General features: G+C 35.5%; 1 protein-coding gene and 1 long non-coding RNA gene across 7 annotated transcripts in view; both read right to left on the reverse strand.

Moving 5' to 3' along the window:
• Window positions 1–18,993, reverse strand: part of LOC101736190 (rhomboid-related protein 2) — a 51,020-nt gene that overhangs the window by 25,004 nt on the left and 7,023 nt on the right. For 2 of the 4 annotated variants that reach the window (XM_012692748.4, XM_012692749.4), the window contains exons 2-3: window positions 9,275–9,533; window positions 8,016–8,057 (exon numbers count right to left, since the gene is read on the reverse strand). In XM_012692748.4, coding sequence (XP_012548202.1) covers window positions 8,016–8,057; window positions 9,275–9,533 — 301 coding nt within the window. The remainder of the gene's footprint in view (window positions 1–8,015; window positions 8,058–9,274; window positions 9,534–18,993) is intronic. The other 2 variants (XM_012692750.4, XM_004928911.5) reach the window with 1 other exon arrangement.
• Window positions 1,245–2,249, reverse strand: LOC134200308 (uncharacterized). Of its 3 annotated transcripts, XR_009975149.1 has the most exons (3): window positions 2,095–2,249; window positions 1,761–2,011; window positions 1,245–1,656 (listed from the first exon to the last, which is right to left on the reverse strand). It is a non-coding gene; the product is annotated as an uncharacterized LOC134200308 (long non-coding RNA). The 3 variants fall into 3 exon arrangements; XR_009975151.1 differs by lacking the exon at window positions 2,095–2,249 and having other exon boundaries at window positions 1,245–1,567; window positions 1,761–2,088; XR_009975150.1 differs by lacking the exon at window positions 2,095–2,249 and having other exon boundaries at window positions 1,761–2,088.

The following is an 18,993-nucleotide window of genomic DNA, read 5'->3' on the forward strand; positions in this document are numbered from 1 at the left end:
AGTGATGATAGTGATATGGAATTATTTCAAATGATAATGGATTGTGATGCAGATAGTGATAGTGAGGCCGATATCATATGGCTAGGAAAATAAAGATCGTCTGAATTACATGGCGAAGATCAATAATTACGAATTTGACTATAGATTTCTGAGCAAAGGTGTTGTGAATGAATTGATTAATTTAATGAGACCATATTTGAGTATAACGTCAAAAAGGTAAGATAAATTTTAACCATAAAAGTACTCGTTATTACAACTTATATTTCTTTATAGCAATAGCAAAATTATACCTAATTTTTGTTGTGTTACAAAATCACACTCAACAAGAATTCTATAATACTGCTGGATTCCCATGGTGCCCTAAATGACATTCATATACTAATACAATAACCTGGTAGGCTATTTACCTTCATTCTTATTACACACTGATACCTCTACATTTTATATTTGTGTTACAGATTCAAATATAGGAGAGGAATTTAGAAATAGAAAAAGAGTATTTTGAATGTGTAATTTGTGTGCAATGCATCATTGATGTTTCAAAATGTTGTTGCTTGATGGCCTGGGTCTACTCATGATACAACTATAATTAACCATTCCGATTGAAAAGGTATTTCTTATTTATATTACCTTATTTATATTATTATTATTATATTTTTATTTATTTATATTATATATTTAGGTGTTTATATGAATTTAATATGACACTATTATAATAAATTATCTACATATCAAGAGAACATTGATAACAAGGTGGACTTGGAAATTGCTATTTGCTTGCCGATAGAGGCTATCCCCACAACCCTATCTTTTAACGTGATTAATTAACCCACATACTCAATCGGAACGATTTCAAATGAATCACATATTAAAACAAGAAATACTATAGAGAGGTAATCTTTTTTTTTTAGTTAAGAGCTTGTTATACTGTATTGTAAAATAATTTAAGCGAATAATGTATAATTTTCAGATGCATTGGTGTTTGTAAAAGAAGACTCCCTGTATATCATTGAAAAGTAGATTAAAACTAGAAAATATGCAAGCTGTTATTATAGCTGCCATGCTGCATAATATTGTCAGAAGTATGAATTTAGAAGAATTAGAATCAGAAATTTCAGTCGCAGATACATTACAGGAAAATAATATAATTGTTCGTAACAATTTTTCAAAACTTACATCTGAAATACAACTATGTACTTATAAATAATTGCTTCCAAAGATAATTTATAAAATAAACTCCAAAGATAATTTGACTATTTTTTTTTTTCCAAAATGATAATTACATGGTAGTTAGTACATGCAAGATATTTAATTTAGAATTTGTACATATACTTAAAAAACTATCTAACATAAAATTATTATTGCCTACTTAATTTATGAAATTTAATATTCCTTTTAAGTAATTTATAATTTTTTAAATTATCTAAATCTAACTTAACTTTTGCTACAACAATCTCCTTTTCTTTATTTTCCAAGTCAAGTCCCTTTTTTGCTATTAGATATTCTGCTAATGCATTGTCCCTATGCTAGCCTTGCATTTCTTTTCTTCCATCTTGTTTCCGCTTGGCTGTAAAAGTGTTAAAAATATTATATGTGACCTACAACAATGTGCATGCTTTATCCAAAATTTCATCTGCAATCCTTACCACCTCCAGCCTGTAACAAAGAGCATAATTATTTCAAATACTACGGCAACCTGAAGAAAAAATCATGTTTATCAATGTGTTATTAGAGACAAACAATCAACTAATTATACTAACCTTACTTATAAGGTTGTTTCTTATGTTGCCGTAGCGTTCTTTAAGTTTTCCCATTTTAGTCGAAGCTGCGATGGAGTTCGTGGGAAACGACGAATCGACGAATTAAAATCATTTACAAGGGTTTGCCAAGCCTGCTCCTTCAATTTATTGTTTGTGGCATTTGTTGCCTTATTATTGAAATGTTTTTTCGCCGCCACAAGTTCTGCTAGAATCATCGTCTCATCTTTTGTCATGGGTGCTGCCTTTCTTGACTGAAAAAGATATATTTTCTAAACTTGAACTCAAAGTTTTCAAAGTAAAATTATTATTATCAATGTAGTTCATAGATACTTACAGAATTCATTTTATTTCACTGCTCTTTAATTATAAACACACTTAGAATTATAAACGAAAGTTTTAAAGCGTTTTGGAGGTAAGTCATCATCTTATATAGTAGGTAAACAATAGAAAAACAAACAAAAGAAACTGATCACTGCTTATTGGCAAACGGACTGTCAAAACGTTTCATTTCATAATTTCGACTAGGATAAAAATAGCAATACGTCCAATTTAAAAAAATCTACATATGTTTTTATTACTTTTTGTTATAAACAAATGTGTTTATGATAGTCTACAATATGCTGGTTAAATTATAGTTATAATTTAGAATAAAATAAAATAAGTCTTGATCCTGATGTTGTTTCGTATTTGTAGTAGAACGAAACGTATCAAGAGGCTCGGATAAATCGGAGGGAAGAAGCTATCTACTGTTGGTTAAAGAGAGATAGCACTTATCCGTGATTGTGAAACGCAGACTAAGGATAGATACGCTCTTGCTGATATTCGGAGATAGCTATCTATCCGAAAACTCAGATACGTTATTGAAAACGGCCGTTAGTCTATTGCGCAAACGAACGCTCTGAGATCGTGGTCAATGAATGATAAAAAAAATATGTTATTTTTTGTACGTTATTACACAGTTAAGTCGTACACTGTGCGCATTACTAATAAAAATCTTACGTTACGGACGTTTTTTTCCGGTTAGGGTACCCCTCCGTATCGTCCCTTATGGAATTTCGTTCCAAAAAAAAAAAACTTTAATGCAATTAGAGCAAAATGTTAAAGTGACAAAATCGTAAATCAAGCTAATCTTACAAACTAAGATTCAATTTTCTTACTTTAATGAGACATATTTTTTTAAACAAACTGCATGTACCCTCACTATTTGGTTAGAAATCGGTCATCGACCTCGCTTACGTAGAATCATGCGTGTAAACTATTTTATTTTTTCAATTTAAAGTTATACCGCCGTACCCTGCCTACATCAAGATTGTGGGTCTTGATAACGATATTCAAACGAGTCATTGCTCATTCACATTTAAATCTAGATTAGTTGGCAATTCGCTATCAAGATTTATCGGTGATGATACGTATTAATTATCAGGTCCTTAAATATCTTTAACATTGGAACACGCGCAAGGGCGGATCCAGCTTTGGCGCCAGGAGAGGGTCACATAGTCGTGGACAAGTTAAGAACTTATAATTTAATTTTGATAACAATAGATAGTAAATAAATCATGATGTTCTTCAATTAGTCCAAGTTGGTTCAAGTCCTGGAACTAGCTCAGGGGGGGTCATGACCGCCATGACCCCCCCCCTGGATCCGCCGTTGAACACGCGACATCATAACATTTAGATTATCGGAATTCAGATGCCAATGTGATGAAAATTAATTAATTTATGTTTGAATTGTGTTCACGTTTTTTTTTATATAACACATGCTTCAAATTCGACTTAAGACACAGAATACTGCTAATGAGTTTTAATTGTTTGTAATTTTTTTTTATTGCTTATTTGGGTGGACGAGCACACAGCCCACCTGGTGTTAAGTGGTTACTGGAGCCCATAGACATCTACAACGTAAATGCGCCACCAACCTTGAGATATAAGTTCTAAGGTCTCAGTATAGTTACAACGGCTGCCCTACCCTTCAAACCGAAACGCATTACTGCTTCACGGCAAAAATAGACAGGGTGGTGGTACCTACCCGCGCGGACTCACAAGAGGTCCTACCACCAGTAAATGTTATGATGCGCGCTGCAATACGCGGGGATTTGTTTTGTTGTCCGATATACTACAGTATGCGATGCTACTGAGTTTTTTAAGTTAAATTTTGATAGCGCTCCTGACATACGCACTCAATACCTACAACAATCATATTTGTTTATCACGAATCGATGTTTCGAAGAAAAAAAGATAACCTAAAAAAGAGGCAATCAGACTACGTCGGAAATTTCTGCAACCGAATCTCCCCGATCGGCGACCCAGAGGAAGACCCAAGACAAGGTGGAAAGTTGTGCTGAAGAACAGGAGGGAATACAATGTTACTGACCAGGATGTCGAAGATAGGGCGAAATGATGGAGAAAAATAAGGAAAGCCGAACCCACCACCATGCGGGAGCTAGGACGAGAAAGAGAGGGGAGAATTTATATTTAAATATTTCGCGGGTTTCACTTCATCAAACGCTATTATATTTTGCTCTTGAGAATTCAGCGTAATTACGCCTCATATTCACGACCAATTTTATTTTTAATAGTTACCAGAGCCTATAAACATAAAAAGTGAATGTTATCACCCAGCTTGAGACGCGAAGCTCAAATTTCAATTGGATTGCATAATAGCTATATCCCACCCCACTTCTTTATATCCTTCTTCAAACGAGGCTTATGGAGAGTATTAAGCGGTAGGCAGCGGCTTGGCTCTGCCCCTGGCATTGCTGAAGTCCATGAGCGACTGTAACCACTCACCATCAGGTGGGCCGTATGCTCGTCTGCCTACAAGGGAAATAAAAAATAAAAAAACTACCACGTGACTACTTCACGGCAGAAATAGTGGTTTTATTCTTATTTTTTATGATTGCATGTTTAGGTACTGGTGGCCCGGAGGCCTTTCCAGTTTCACCAGGACAGGTGGGAGAAATAGTGGTACCAATGCGATGCCTTACCACCAATCGTTTAAATTTATACTTTATTGGCATATACTTACCGAAGACAAAAATTACCTTACAACTAAACCACGAGTTTTTCAATCCAAAATCCCTCACATCAGATACTTTCAGTTGCTGTGCCGACAATAAGTATCGCCGCGCGAAATCCATAGTACAACGGAACTTTGTGTGTGTTTGTATCAATATCAATGTTTTTTTTTTATCGTTTATCAAATAAAATACGATATAATATAAGCGGTTATGTGTTTATTATATCGTATCAAGGTTATTCGATTGATATTTTTCGTCAGTAGGTGTGGCATATTAATAAAAGAAATGCTAGAACTGCTGCGATATATTTGGTCAGAACGTGTCATCGAATTTATTTGATAAGGTTTTTTATACAGACGCGGTTGCCAAGCTTCCCCGTTCGAAGGAAAATACACCTATTTGGCATTTCCGTTCGATTCACGTCCCAAATCTGTATTGATATTATAACTTGAACGTTTGCACGTTTGGGTATCCTGTTGATTAATCGCGAAAAAATGACTTACAGAATTTGGATGTAGTTTCCCACAACGATTTTTATATGATAGTTTGGTACAAGGGGACATTTTTTGTCGTGGCAATATAAGAGTAATTCCAAGAGTAATAGGGAGCAAGGGAATTCTGGGAGTTTCTGGTATATAATAAAATAAACCAGTGCTTCGTGAGTTTACGTACTGAAGGGTCTAGAAATCGACTGGCTATTAATCGACAAGCACCTCTTATGCCGGGTTACTTCTGATTATTCAGATATATTATATTATATCCGGGTTATTTTCCGGTTATTTCTGAATTCAAAATTTACCAACCGACCCGAACTAATATTATGTACTGTTCTCTGCAGACAAGTCTCTAATCAGGTTTCCAATGATTTTTCATACTTAATTACAAATGCACTTGACTTCCACAATTAATGAATAGCAAGCATCGAGTCATAAAAATCAAACTCGCAATATTTTTTTCTCAAGATGAGTGGCCACATTCACGTTGAGATGACTATGGACTGGTAAGGTCGTTCATCTTCAAAAATAATTATACCGGAGTCAAAAGATTTAATATACGAGAAATGAACTACCCTACTACGAGGTAAAATAATGTTAGCAAGCAAATATAATAAGCTTATGCAATAGTTGGTCGTTTAAAAACCTATAAAAAACATTTTGAAACTTCCAAATGTCGCATAAAAACATTATTATCTACAGTAGGTACTCATCATTATTTTAAGAAGGTCGCCACGTAATATTACAGTAACAATAAACTTTAACGATCCCATTTTATTTTTTACCTAACAAGCAGTCATTTTTCTTCGAGAAGGTAAATTTGGATGACCTAAATTTGAGGGTATGAGAATGAAAACACGAATGCACCGGACTTCTTATCCTTTTAGGCCACTTTTTAGGTGATATTTACGATGAAAACATGTCCATGTCGTCAGGGGGAGATAGAGAAATATAGATATAAAGATAAAGAAAGAGATAGAGATATCTATTATCGCATACCACCGCGTAACACCAGACGGGCAGTGAGCTCTTTCAGCTGTATATACAATTAAAAAGAAAATTCAGGACAGGAGGTCATTTGATGTAAGCGCAAACATTCCACGCCAAGTTGCCGAAGAAACTAAAAACTATAACAAACAAATTGTACAGAGGAGGACCGCTAAGCTAACCACCTAACGGACCACGACGAAGCGAAACCATGTTAGGATATTATTGAGGTCAAGCTTTAGATTCAGTGGGTCTTAAAGTCATGTTGCCACCGTAGCGACGTATTATAAAGTGGTGGTCCGGTTTAAATAAACAAAAATAATAATCTTGAAACAGTTTACTGGTGGTAGGACCTCTTGTGAGTCCGCGCGGGTGGGTACCACCACCCTGCCTATTTCTGCCGTGAAGCAGTAATGCGTTTCGGTTTGAAGGGTGGGGCAGCCGTTGTAACTATACTTGAGACCTTAGAGCTTGTATCTCAAGGTGGGTGGCGCATTTACGTTGCGGATGTCTATGGGCTCCAGTAACCACTTAACACCAGGTGGGCTGTGAGATCGTCCACCCATCTAAGCAATAAAAAAAAAAGTTTACATTACTAAGTCTCGCCATAAATATTGTTAAAGCATCGTTTCTTTTTTCTACTCAACTAAATATTTAATCGTATACGTTAGTTTATACATCAATACAATGGTATTTTAAAAAACAGGGAAATACAAAATGTTTTTCGCCGGCTTTAATTACGTACCATCCTATAAAGTCCTGTGGTTAGTTTTCGATTGAAATAAGCATATCGCTATGGGCAAAATTCGGCGCTGTCAATATATTGTAGCATGCTTTAAAGACATAAATTTGTCTTGGCGTTTATAAGGATTGGCGCGAAAAAGAGAAAAAATAACGTATGTAACAAATTCCAAATTCAAATTATTTTCTTTTTTATTGCAACAGTATTTATGGCCAGTTTTTCGTGTTTACCGTCCACATGAAGGTTCATTAGTGCCAACAGTCAATTATCGTATTCAGATATTGTCCAGATTATAAAATCGCTCATATTATATAAATGCACGTGTAGCGTACAACACTGGCACACCAAGTCGCATTCGGGAGTTATCGGGCGCGATCTGAATTCCCGAAGGCGCAGGTGTCACCTGACGTTAGTCAATAAGATTCGCGCGCCGATTTTAATTGAACATAAATCGTAATATTAATAAATTTAGTATCGTCTAGTGCAGCCTTTCCCAAAGTGGCCGATAACGCTCCCTTGTGGGCGCTGCAGGCCTAAAGGGGGGTTAGAGATCCAAGAAAAAAGGGGTGCCTTGTGTAGAGGCTTGGTAGGCGGTTTGTTATTTAATCTAGGAGGACTCTTCATCGACTGAGCTCTCACTATTGTGGTTTTTAAGTAGGGGCGCTAACAAATAATTTATTCTCAAAGTGGGCAGTAGACAAAATTAGTTTGGGAGCCCCTGGTCTAGTGCCTAGCGTCTTTTCTCCTTTTTTGTTGTTGTTGCTAATATTATAATTTTGTAAGCATCGAAAACATTATAAGTACTTATGAAATAGTGTATTTGACTTATGTACTTATTCTGAGTGAGTTTCTCGCTAGTACGAGAAGTAACAAACCACACACGGACAAACAGATTCGACAACAACTTTGATAGTTTCGATGGTAAATAAGCATGACTTCCGCGTTTTAGACGAAACGAATGATGAATGAATGACGTATGCACATGATAAATGTAAAAAAAAAAACAAATATATACCGCTATCCGCAGTAGAAACTGGCCGGAAGCCTGTCCGTGTTCCTATAGAAACAAAACAATCACGTTATTTACATGCCTACGTGTTTTACGTCATCGTGTGTGAGATTTTTAACGTTCTCGATAGCGTGAAAGTTAACTCAAATTTGTACGGAGTTGGAACGTTTGCCTAAGTTTGCCGCTAGGGGCGCTGTTCCAACTGCATACAAATATGAGTTAACTTTTACGCTATCGAGAACGTTAAAAAATTCGCACTAATCACACAGATCGCCTGCAGTCAACGCTGCTTAGAAGCTACCTGGAAAATTCATAAAGTAAAACAAACAAAAATACATTTATTCACCGTTGGCACTTGCTTTGTGAACGAAGCGACATATACATTTCTGGGTAAGCAATTTTTTTAAATACATTTTTTTATATTAAACACCCAGACAAAGGGAAAATAGATCTGTTCATCACACAATATTTTCCCGACGTGAGAATCGAACCAACGACCCTAGACGCAACAGTAGGGGCGCGCTAACTACCCCACCACCGAGTCAGTCATTACTTCCATATTTTACTGACATAGATGAACGGTACCAGAGGATATAGCAAAATCTTTTTGCAAGTAAACACGGACAGTCTTCAATAACATTATCATCGTACCGAAATTAACTGAAAGTCTTTAAAATCACCTAACTAAAATAGTTTGTGCGGTCTAATTTTTTTATTATTATTGCCGTTTTAAAACTACTTATATATTACATATATCTATTTACATTAATGTACAATTAAATTTAATTTTATGATACATACATCCAAGGCAGATTAGATTAACTTGTTGCTGCTCATGTTAGAGAATAGCTAATTTTGTACATCCGTTAAACACTAAACATTGCCATTACATTGCGGCATGCAAGAGCAAATAACTCAAATATTATACACATATCTATATTAAAAATACCAATTTATATTAGATTAATCTAATTTCGAGGATATTATCCCCAAATTATAACAGATCTGATAGAAACAATGAAGGAATTGGATGCCTCGTCAGAAACACGCGAATCTTGCGTCAATGCATAGCTCAAAGTTTGGATCTAGAGAAACTAAAATAATTTTAACAGCTTTTTCAGTATCGACTAAAGAACTTTCAAACGTTATTCTTGTCAAAAGTATTTTTATATTTTGCTTTACAAAAATTCTTGCTTCTACCTACTGTTAAATTATCCTTAGATGCAAAAGGAGTCATGCTAATCCGTTAACAAATCATCACATACCTGTCGTATCGACGGGGCCACGGTTAGGGATAATCGAATGGATATATCTCGCAACGAAATGCCCGAAAACCGCCTTCAGATCAGGATTGTGCATCATCGCAACGAACTCTTGGAAGTCGAGGTATCCCGAGTTATCGCTGTCCGCCAACGACATGATCTTATCCACCACGTTATCGGGTAAATCATGGTCGTATTCCCGAGATTCTATTATGTTCTTTAATTCGACGTAGGATATGCGTCCATCGTTGTCTTTGTCGTACTGAAAGGACAAGAAAAATTTAAATTAGTCTGTGGGGCGAGATAATGCGTAACGTTACATTTAAATTCTTCCATATATCACGATGTTTAAGCTGTTTTTAGACTACGCTATAATATACGAGTAATAGCATATAGTATAAAGGCATAGCACAACAATATGGTGCACCATACATTGCTATGGACACGTTCACACTGTACTGTACTATATATTATGAGCTTACTATACGCTGCTCTACTATATGACACTAGTATACCTTTTTTTTTATTGTTTAGGTGAGTGGACGAGCTCACAGCCCACCTGGTGTTAAGTGGTTACTGGAGCGCATAGACATCTACAACGTAAATGCGCCACCCACCTTGAGATATAAGTTCTAAGGTCTCAAGTATAGTTACAACGGCTGCCCCACTCTTCAAACCGAAACGCATTACTGCTTCACGGCAGAAATAGACGTGGCGGTGGTACCTACCCGTGCGGACTCACAAGAGATCCTACCACCAGTTAACGTACTCTGAAAGCAGCTTTACTCACGATTGCTCAATGATTATAACCTCATCGAATCTTTTCAGCCCTATAAACTATGTTAGGGAATAGTGATTGAATTAATTTAAATGTAAAAACTAAAGAATTAAGTGAAACTGAATTAATTTGACCAAAATCAGGTTTTTGTTAACAACAAAAAATTCAATTTGGCCACATTTATTAGTATTTTCTTCGAACTGCCTATAAAAAAACATTCCAATAAAAAACGTATCCTTAGTTTCCAACTGACAGGAGGATTACGGATAACAAATGGTAGGTAAAATATTTGTGGACAATTCAAATTGTAATCGTTTCTTGCCACAAATGAATGATTTACAAACCGGTTATCTTTGTTGAGCATACCGGCAACTATTCAGATTTCTATTTTTTTCTATCACTAAAACTAAAAAAAAGCGAAGGAAAGGCCCATTGAATATCCAAACATATTTCTATTCATAATACTACCGAAACGTGAATTTTGTTTACTTTAAGCATACATTTATATCAGTTCGTTTACAAGTTCATGATTCACACAAGTGTGTTAAAATAACCTCATTTTTAGGCGCGCAACACCAGCTAGTTCACGGTTATTTACATTTTTACTATAATATTTTGAGGTATTTCGTTTTTATCGTAATTATTTCGAATGGAATGAAGTTTGTAGGAAGCGGCTTGCTTGGCTCTGCCCCTGGCATTGCTGAAGTCCATGGGCGACGGTAACCACTCACCATCAGGTGGGCTGTATGCTCGTCTGCCTACAAGGGCAATAAAAAAAAAGTTTTCTGCAATTGTGAAAAACACCGTCCGACTCATTTCATTGAAAACTAAACCTATATATTTCGGTTTGAAGGATTCATTAGGGATATGACCGTTCTTTCAATAAATTAACAATTTTGGGGACTGAAATCGAGTGTTTTTTTTTTATTTATTGCTTTGGTGGGTGGACGAGCTCACAGCCCACCTGGTGTTAAGTGGTTACCGGAGCCCATGGACATCTACAACGTAAATGCGCCACCCACCTTGAGATATAAGTTCTAAGGTCTCAAGTATAGTTACAACGGCTGTCCCACCCTTCAAACCGAAACGCATTACTGCTTCACGGCAGAAATAGGCAGGGTGGTGGTACCTACCCGCGCGGACTCACAAGAGGTCCTACCACCAGTAAAATAATTCTTGGGCTAATAAGCTGAGGTCAATATACCTTTTATCGCATGAGAACATAATACATTAATTACATCAAGAACATTAATAATTTATCTCGATCTCCTCATTGCGACGATTACCAAAATAACCGGTATCGGAAAACGTGTAATTAAAAATGTCGACCTAGACTTGTTTTTTTTGTACAAATCGCGTTTCGTTCTGATCGTTCTCCAAGGTCTTCAATATTTTATAATCTAATCTATCAAACAATGTACGTTTGTTTTATCGTGTTAGCGGCATCAAGTCACAATACAAACACGGATGACTTGTTAATCCACGTACACAATAGCCCAATATTTACTTTCAATTTATGAACGTATCGATCGACCGTACGCATCTATATACTAATACGTGAAGCAAAAACTTTGTATCCCTAAAATTGCGCGGACGGAGGAGTATGAAATTTTTCACACTTATAGAGAATATAGAGAAGAAGTGCACAATGCTAATATTTTTTTTAAATAATGCATAAAAGTTACATTAAATCAATAAAGAAAACATTACACACACTACATACCATGTATTTGACGCACACACGCATGCATACTATTTATTGTCAAACTTTTGTTCTTGACGTCTGTTGTCAAATTGATCTATACTTATAGTGTAGTCTTGGCGAAATTTGTGATTATAGAAGTATAAAATACAATCATAATAGTGTACAAACTTACAATTCCAATTAATTATAGTCGAATTTCGACTACTGCGGGACCTCTAGTATAATATACTTAATTTAGACCTGAAATCGCGAATTACAGAGGCTAACGCACTTACACATACGAGCAGTTATTATTGTATTCTAGCTACATATTTTAAATTGGTTAAGAATAGAGAAGTGTGTGTTTGTGTTCCCGAAGTTCCAGGTTACGAGAAAAAAATATTCTGGATTAAAACTATGGAGTGTATCTTACAAACGCGAAACGGCAGAGTTATACGAGCGGTACTTGAACAGTTAATCCACGCTTCAAGCAGATACGCAGATACAAATGTTTAACGCGATGCCTCCAATGAACACTAACTACTCTAACTCCAAATTCGTAGGTTTACATGAGGAGAGTTTAAACGAAAAAAGTTGATAAATATATCTGCAATAATAAAGATTTTATGGTTTTGTCTTGTGTAACTAGTTGATTTACTCTTGCTTCGAACCCCAATCAATAATGATTTGTAATACTTTTAAAATAGTGAAGCGATTTGCGTGAAAAACGAAAATTTCAAAATTTTAAGTTAGAGTAGTAGTGTTCATTGGAGGCATCGAAAGAATAATAAGAGACCAAAGGAGAGATTTAACAAAAATATATACATTTGTACACGATTACGCACGCAAAAATGATGTGAATGTGTTATTTGCGTAATGCAGATCGATAAAACATAAACGTTAAATGGTTCAAAACTGGCGTCTGGTTAAGTTCTTGTTTTATTTTATAACAGCTTTTGCCCGCGACTCCGTCCGCGTGGACTTTGGCATAACGCTAAATTTTCCCCATTCTTCATTTACGTAGAAAGTGAAAATATTTTTGAATTATAAAATTTTAAGGAGCTATTTAAACCCATATTTTGAAACATTCTTTATTGGTGCTCCACCTGCATTGGTCTTAGGGTGATGTTATATAGCCGATAGCCTACCTCAATGAACGGGCTTTCTAACACTGCAATAATTTTTCAAATCGGACCAGTAGTTCCTGAGATTAGCGCGTTCAAACAAACAAACTCTTCTGCTTCATAATATTAAGCATAGATTATTAGCTTAAACAGCCAGGCGAAGTCTGTCTACTTAGCTCTTAGAGAGCGCGTTGTGACCACAATATAAATATAACTGACATTGAAACGAAATTTGCTGCTACAATTACAAAAATATCTATAAATAAATTTTCGGGTGTACTCATAGTAGGGCATCTTGTGAGCCCACACTGGTAGGTACCACCCTGTCTATTTTCTATCGCTAAACAGTATAAGCGTTCCGGCTTGGAGGGTGTGGCAGCCGTTTTCCTATAGATCGTCAGACTTATAAATCCACGTCTCAAAGTGGAATACGGCATTGACATTGTTTCTCCAATGATCGTTTTCACCCGTCTAATCCTAATAATCTCTAATCCAAATAAAAAAAAACATGGGATCCGAGCTCATGCTAGAAAAAGAACTCCAAAATAGTCATACTTCATCCGAATTACTAATCATATGAGAATGTGAAAACATGCGTTCATGAAATGATTAGATGAACTGTGTCGCCTTTGTTTAATGTTTATGTCATTCCTCTAAAATGTGATCTCATTATTTTATTCTGTGATTACACTAATTTAGAAAACTAACTAGGCTATAGACAATGATGAGTTCTGTACATTTTAATCTTTCATTGCTTGGTTATTTGTCGGAGAAGCGGGCCATTCTATCCGTCAAACTAAACTACAACAAGATACAGTCGCCTAAAATACCGATAAAAATTATAGCATTAAAGTTATGATGATAAGAGATAACGCCCCAAATACAAGCTGAGAAAGGACTTGGAAGATAAAAAAGATTGTCATTGATGAAGGTGGACTAGAGTTGCGGTAGAATATAAAATGGAACATATTAAACAAACGACAATTCTCCGATAGCAGCGGAATAAGAAAAAAAATTTCTACCTTTCTAGTGAGATATATGAGCCATTTTTTGCAAGCAGAATTATTAATAAATAACAAAATACCAGTTTTATTAGGGACCAATCTTGGAAGTGCCTTGTGAAGTTACCCCACCAACGGACTTTATTGATAAATTTCATATAAACTGCAGTTTATTGTAGAGCATTAACAGTATTCGCTGGAGACATTACCAGAACTCGTTGCTTTCCTCATTACGAGCGAGTGCATTTGTCGCGAAACTTTCGATTATGTGTCACGACACTCATGGTGTACCTTAAGTTAGTTTATTGTTCCGGTGCAATAAAAACAACATATGGGCGTCTAAGAATACTCCCAACCCAAAATTAGCTCATGGATGTCGTAGAAGGCGACTAAGAACCAAAGCCTGACCAAAGCCAATACAACCTAGGCTCAAGATCAACAAAAGCATTCCCAAGTAGGGTTGACATCAGGCAGGCGGCCGGTCATAAAAAAAATTGCCAAAACCAATTGAGCAACATGAGAACGGGAGTAATGAAAGAGAAAAAATGTTGCGCCGACCCCAAGTGACTGGGAGAAGGGAAGGAGAATGATGGGAGGTATAGGACAAAGTCACTGATTTATTGTTATGTGTTAGCTGATGTTTTTACAAGAGACGATCTTCCACCGAGCGGGTGGAATTGCTCGGTAAACCGACGGTCCAGGTTATGTTATTGTTTGGAACTTTTGTTTATATGTAAGCTTATCTTGAACATATCGTTAACGAGATTCACACATCTCTCAAATATCTTGTATTGGATGATTAGTGGCATGCTGCTGCAGGTCTTTCAAATTACATGCCACTGAACTTAAAGGACCTTTTGTCATCGAATTTTTTTTCAGGCATTATCTAAATACTCTTTGTCTTAAGCAATCTCACTTTAATCAAGGACAAAGATGATCGAATGCTAATGATGATCAAAAACATGATGAAACTGAAAGGAGATTCAGTGTATGTTTAACATGTAGCTTGTAAATCAATTCTCGATTAGTTTTCTATTCAATCTGCGTACTGCTTTAATAAAATTAACACCAGACGAATGATTAATCAAGGTTGTTCTCATTCTGTGAACGATCATTCGCTTCGTCGCATAACTATATTTTTTCACTTCTGCGAATGGAGGGTAATAAATTTTACTTGTGTTCTAGGACGATTCAATTTATTTATTTGTTCATCTGTTTCGTCCATATTTGGAGTTACATTAAATTTATCACATAATAATGACTGATACCCTCATGTCAGTTCCGGATGTTTAAATCTTTAGTTTGTTAATACTAAATGTTTGAGTATTGATTTAGTAATAAGCCACTGAAACTGAAAACCAGCTTTTTGAAAATCAATACCAAACCGTCGAGATAAATCTATATTGTTAAAGTAAAAAAGAAACCTACAAAATTAAGGTTGGCTTTCCTCATCAACTTCGTTCCTATTACCGAACTCCGAAATTTGACGGTAGTTGAAGATACATTTACATTTAATCAAGGTTTATTCGATATACCGCAAACATATTTATTACAATACATAATTCTGACCAACATTATTACTACATAATATAAATTATAGAAGAATATCAAGATCAGACGACCCGACCAAGTTCGGTCAACTTTCAAAACAAGCTACATGACATCGAAGAGAAAAAGTAATCTTTCATCGTGGAATCACAACCCTCAGTAAGAAAATGCGATCAAAACAAATACTTAATAGCATTGTCATTGATATAACAAACGTTATGTAGATTTTGTAATCTCTAAAACATATTTTACACACACAAGCTTGTTGGATAATCCAAATAAAGTTTTAAAATCTATAACTAACGCCAGACTTAATTGATTTCGTTGGATATACTCTTTCATTTTATTCATCTCGGATTAAATATGTTTGGGGTAAATGATCAATCTTATTCTCTTTATAATCCTATACTATATTCACATAATATTCTGGGTTTAAATTAAGTATTTCACACTTTTACGGTACATACGAATTTTAGTGAACTCGTTTAGTCATTTTCCATAAATCCTTCATGCGTTTATTTATATCGTGCATTGAGACTTCCTCAAATAATACCAATAATGAATGACACATCATACGTATCTTTACGCTTAGTTCCTTGAATTCGTCAAACCTTATTTATGCGTCCGAATTTATTGTAGAGTACCGGCATTTTTGAGATTTGGTACTGAGAGGTACCTTCAGATACTGAGTTTCTCGACGGATTTTCTGTGGGTCGCGTTTCCGATCCGTTGGTAGATCCTACGAAGGATTGCTCTGGCTAGGGCTAGTGTTAGCAAATTCGCTAGGTTAGAGCCCCGTGTGCTCACATATTCGTTCGGTGAATCTAGTATGACCCCTCGAGATCACTAGAATAGGTAGCAAAAAAAAAAGAGATTTGGTGCACAGCTCATTTAATTCATGTTACTTCTTTTTTACCAATGGTTTTACTGGTGGTAAGACTCCTTGTGAGTCCGCAAGGGTAGATACCACCACCCTGCCTATTTCTGCCGTGAAGTAGTAATGCGTTTCGGTTTGAAGGGTGGGGCAGTCGTTGTAACTATACTGAGACCTTAGAATTTATATCTCAAAGTGGGTGACGCATTTACGTTGTAGATGTCTATGTGCTCCAGTAACCACTTAACACCAGGTGGGCTGTGAGCTCGTCCACCCATCAAAGTAATAAAAAATAATAATACTAATATGCTATCGGCAATTTTCACAGAATATCCGACTGTATGGTAAAGCGAAAACCGTTTAGAATTACGTACGTAATCCGCTACATATAATTTCAATACGGATTCGTCGAACTGACTCACTGTCTCACTGGCCAATTCTAACAATTGGTAGTGATTATTTTAGATTACATTAACTTTTATAGAGACACGTATGACATATATTATGACTCAGGTTCTTCTTGTCACCGTATCGCGCCATGTGCAAGGAAGAAACACACTATTAAAGGATCATCAGGGTGACAACGACAATTGAGACACTACATCCACACGAAATAATATTTCTCTTTAGTACACGTTACGGCGGGTAGAATACGAATGATGACCTATATTAATACAAACTTAGTAGGTAATATTAAACATTGTTTATCTATATATTAATACGTGAAGCAAAAACTTTGTATCCTTTTTTACGAAAATTGCGCGGACGGAGGAGTATGAAATTTTCCACGCTTATAGAGAATACAGAGAAGAAGTGCACAATGCTAATATTATTTTAAAATAATGCATAAAAGATACATTAAATCAATAAAGTAAACATTACACACACTACATACCATGTATTTGACGCACACACGCATGCATTTATTGTCAAACTTTTATTCTTGACGTCTGTTGTCAAATTGAGAATAGATTAAATATTGTTTGTCTTTGTTAATATTTTTTATAGTCTTGGCGAAATTTGTGATTATAGAAGTATAAAATACAATCATAATAGTGTACAAACTTACAAATTACAATTCCAATTAATTATAGTCGAATTTCGACTACTGCGGCACCTCTAGTCTTAATTATTCTGCTGATTATTTACGTACAATTATTATTTAATAATGTCGAATTATGTAACATAAATGACATTAAGGCTTATTGCGCCGGAAGCTGTCAAGCGGAAGGCGCCAATAAAATATTATAAGTATAAAGAAATATGAATGAACTATTTACTTGATTATGAAATTACTTTATAAGACAATAATAAATTCTATATATTTCCTAATCCTATATTTCCTAGGGTGTACCTTAACTAGTTCGTTAATAATTTATTATGTGAGGCCGGAAGTGTTACTAGATAACACTACAGAAACAAGCGCCAACCTCTATGTAACGAAGGAATCGCCTTCAGTATTTATTTATTTATTTATTTAGACACACCAACAGCAATACACATAAAACATTCAAGCTTAAATTTAACATGTACAAAATTAAGTACTGGTATGTAAGCCAGTTACAGGCATGTACAGCAATCTCTTATAACACACTATGACATGTTACAGCAATTTTCCAAACAGCGGAAAAATAGGCTAAATTTAAATGTTAACAGTACGACAAAAAAAGTGTATTTGAAAACAACATGAAAACAAGAGCTAACTTACACACACTACCAACGTCACAGATTACTAAATAAAAAAGTCGAGCGCGGCAATGCAAAAAATATAAATACATAGAACAGACTGCGCAATGTAATCAGAATGACATTCTCTCATCAATTATAAGCAAAGGAATTTGGATACTAGTTTGTTTTTGAGACCAGGACACGTGTCGTTAAAAATGTCAATGCCGTCAATTAATGCACATATTTGGTTATATATATATATTCATTGGACATAATGATTTTCTTTAGAGGTATTTTGACCAAGACCAAAATGGACCGACGACCTGGTCAAAATAGTTGGTAGGGACTGTATGTGAAAGACAAAAGACGAAAAGAACGGAATGCATATAATAATAACAAGCCCATTTTATTACAAAAAAAATTAAAACACCTTATAAAATAAAAGATACAAATATGTTATTGGAACCCCATTCGGGTATAAGCCTCCTCCAGCTTACTCCACTCTTCCCTATTCTTGGCTTTGTTTCTCCATTCTTTTCCAGTTGTATGGAATGGAATGCACATAAAGAAACCTATACCTCAGCATTGGGTGGACCCGGTTTGAACAAGAAGGTACATACATATAAAAGCAACTGTAGACTTGACATGACCCGATAAAAATTCCTCATTACACAGCTTAAAAGCTCGAACGGAAAAAGCAGCAGCTTAAGAGTTCGAAAGCTCGAACGGAATTGAAAAAGAAACCGACTGATGTTTTTTTTTGTGATGAACACATTCCGTTAGAGGTCACGTTTAAATAAATTATATTATAGAAGAATTCTCTTACTTTAATAAAATTGTTATTATATGAACTATCAAGTACCACCATCCTATATCTGCCGCGATTCAACCATGCGTTCTGTTCGAAAGGGTTTTAGACTTCGATGTCTCAATACAGTTGAGACCTCAATCTGGTGTCTCAAGGTTCCGTCATTCAGGTTGTGGTATTCACGTGCACTGTTGTTCTGCCGTGTCATGTCGAGTCATCAATCTATCATAGATAAAA

This window comes from Bombyx mori, chromosome 16, assembly GCF_030269925.1.
Source record: "Bombyx mori chromosome 16, ASM3026992v2".
Taxonomy (NCBI): domain Eukaryota; kingdom Metazoa; phylum Arthropoda; class Insecta; order Lepidoptera; family Bombycidae; genus Bombyx; species Bombyx mori.